Source organism: Octopus bimaculoides, chromosome 26 (genome assembly GCF_001194135.2).
Source record: "Octopus bimaculoides isolate UCB-OBI-ISO-001 chromosome 26, ASM119413v2, whole genome shotgun sequence".
Taxonomy (NCBI): Eukaryota; Metazoa; Mollusca; class Cephalopoda; order Octopoda; family Octopodidae; genus Octopus; species Octopus bimaculoides.
The window spans coordinates 19,970,468-19,972,900 of NC_069006.1; the positions used below are offsets into that span (position 1 = coordinate 19,970,468).

A 2,433-nucleotide genomic window follows, 5' to 3' on the forward strand; every position below is an offset into this window, starting at 1 on the left:
AAATGCTCATAGAAATCACGTAAGCCTGAGTGAGGCTATAGAAGACCCTTGCCCAAGGTGCTGTGCAATAGTACTGAACCCAAAACCATGTGGGTAGAAAACAAATTTCTTACTCACATAACCTGAAGTATTATTTTCTTTATATTTTTATTGTTTTTTTTTTTGTTCTCTTTCCAGTGTTCAATAGATTTAAAACGAAATGTGTTAGTGATTGGCACAACAGGTACAGAAACCCCATTCCTCAGTGAATCTGAGCTTCCTGAACATGCACGGTTAAACCTGTTACAGAGACCTTCATCAAGTATAGAAAGTGAGGATCAACAATTAGCTGAAGCTCTGGCACGATCTGCTGAAGAGGCCTCAGGTAAGGTTATCCCTCCCCATCGTAATAATGTGTTAATGGCAACATTGTGATGTTAATGCTGAACTTCCTGTAACTTGAAGGCTTGGCTGTCATTAAGAGTTTTGCTTCCCAATGGCAATGTATTGGGTTCAGTCCCACTGTATGGCATCTTTAGGGAGTGTCTTCTACTAAGAGCTCCAGGCCAACCAAAATCTTTGTGAGGGGATTTGGTAGACAGAAACTGAAAGAATCTTCTGTGTGTGTGTGGTGAGGGCATATCCAGTGCCATATAAAAAGCTCTAATGTCAGTGGCATGTTAAAAAGCACTCAGCATACACTGTAAAGTGGTTGGCATTAGAAAAGGCATCCAGCTATAGAAACTCTGCCAGATCAGATTGGACCCTGGTGCAGCCATCTGGTTCGCCAGTCCTCAGTCAAACAGTCCAACCCATGCTAGCATGGAAGGTGGATGTTAAACAATGATGATGATGATATATGCATGATTAGAGGCTATGTTAGCCTCATGAAGGGATGGTGTCATCCAAGGAAATACTGGTTCAATACCTAATATTTTTAGAGAAGTGATTTCCTTAAAATAATAAATATATATATAAAACCATATAGTTTATATTTGTATAAAAGAAGAAAAAGAAAATGGAGATTGGGTGGTTAATAATAAACAATTATTTTGACGAGGGTTCTCTTTCTTTCTTTTTCTTCTGAGATTCTGTTTATTTTAATTTCAGCAAAACACGTGATGGTTTCTAGTCGTAAGCTGACCTCCACATCCACTGCTATCTCAGGCTCCAAACCAACAGCCACAGTTTCATCTCCTCCTCACATTCCCCCAACCTCTCCACCACAAACATTCTCAGAGGAAGCCATGCTGCGACTCATGTCCTACGGATTCGAAAGACAACAGGTTCTAGATGAACTGCATCGATCGAACGGAGATGTCGACCAGGCCTTGGCAGCGTTGTTGGCTAAATCTTTACAAATGCCTTGAGCTGGGGGGATGCGGGTCGTAATTTTGATGGGTGACATTTTGTGAACAGTCATATCGTAACTTTAAACAGGTGGCCATTGTCTTTTTTTTTTTTTTCCAAATCACAGCCATAAACATATAAACACGTCTTCATTAATCTAATCTCATTGAATTTCAAATGTAAACAACTGAAGAGATTAAATATTCTACTGTAATTCAGTTGTAGACATTTTATTTTGCCTTCCAATTAAGAATTGTTATCAACAGAACTGATGAAACTAACTAACATTGAAACAACTGCCTGCATCTGGCTTGATGGTAACAGTTGTTTCATAGTTTGATGACAAACGCTGTCATTTCGTCGGCTTTCTTTCTCTATTATGTCACATTAACTTACAATTGTATATTTTCCTGTTTTTGTATCATTTTAAACTCCTCATCTGTTGCTGTTTCCACTCAACCTACCAATATCTGTTCTTTAATTTTGCTCTCATATCTTTTATTAAGAGTTGTTACTGTCCAAAACTTGGCTTTCACGTGTTGTTTGTCCTGACATAAAATTTACAATTTATGTATATCTACATTTACATCAAAGTATTTTGTTGAAGAAAGCTTTTTTGTATTTAGATTATTTCTAATATTATTCATGTTTCTACATCAGTCTTGCTTTACATACTGCATTGAGTGGCTTTATTGATTCACAAACACTCTCCTCTTCATTGACAATCTATGGTATATCAGTACAGTGTTTGAGCAGAAGTAGTAATAATATTCATTATCATGTTACCTGTAAGGATTCATTTATTTATTGCATTCTTAGTCTTCCTTTGCACCTAGGGCATAACAACACCTGTATCCTTTCATTCCTGATCACTCATTGTCTGTACTAAAAACCATTACTATTTCTACTCCAACAATATTATTATTATTATTATTATTTCTACTCAAACACTATCATTATTTCTACCCAAACATTACTTCACTTAACTACTAGTTTCACCATTAACTGACAGTGCTGGCGTTCATTTCATCTTTGAAGAGTTATTTCCCCTGAGATCCAGCTACCGTTTCTTGTTCTCTAAATTTGGGATCAGATTTCTTGGTT

At 36.9% G+C, this 2,433-nt stretch overlaps 1 protein-coding gene across 3 annotated transcripts in view; it reads left to right on the forward strand.

Moving 5' to 3' along the window:
* LOC106868375 (protein DDI1 homolog 2) overlaps positions 1-1,543 on the forward strand; it is an 18,478-nt gene extending 16,935 nt beyond the window's left edge. For all 3 annotated transcript variants that reach the window (XM_014913597.2, XM_014913598.2, XM_052976950.1), the window contains 2 exons: positions 178-364; positions 1,090-1,543. In XM_014913597.2, the coding sequence (XP_014769083.1) occupies positions 178-364; positions 1,090-1,349 (447 nt within the window). In that variant the 3' untranslated portion in view covers positions 1,350-1,543. The remainder of the gene's footprint in view (positions 1-177; positions 365-1,089) is intronic.
* Positions 1,544-2,433: the final 890 nt, after the last annotated feature.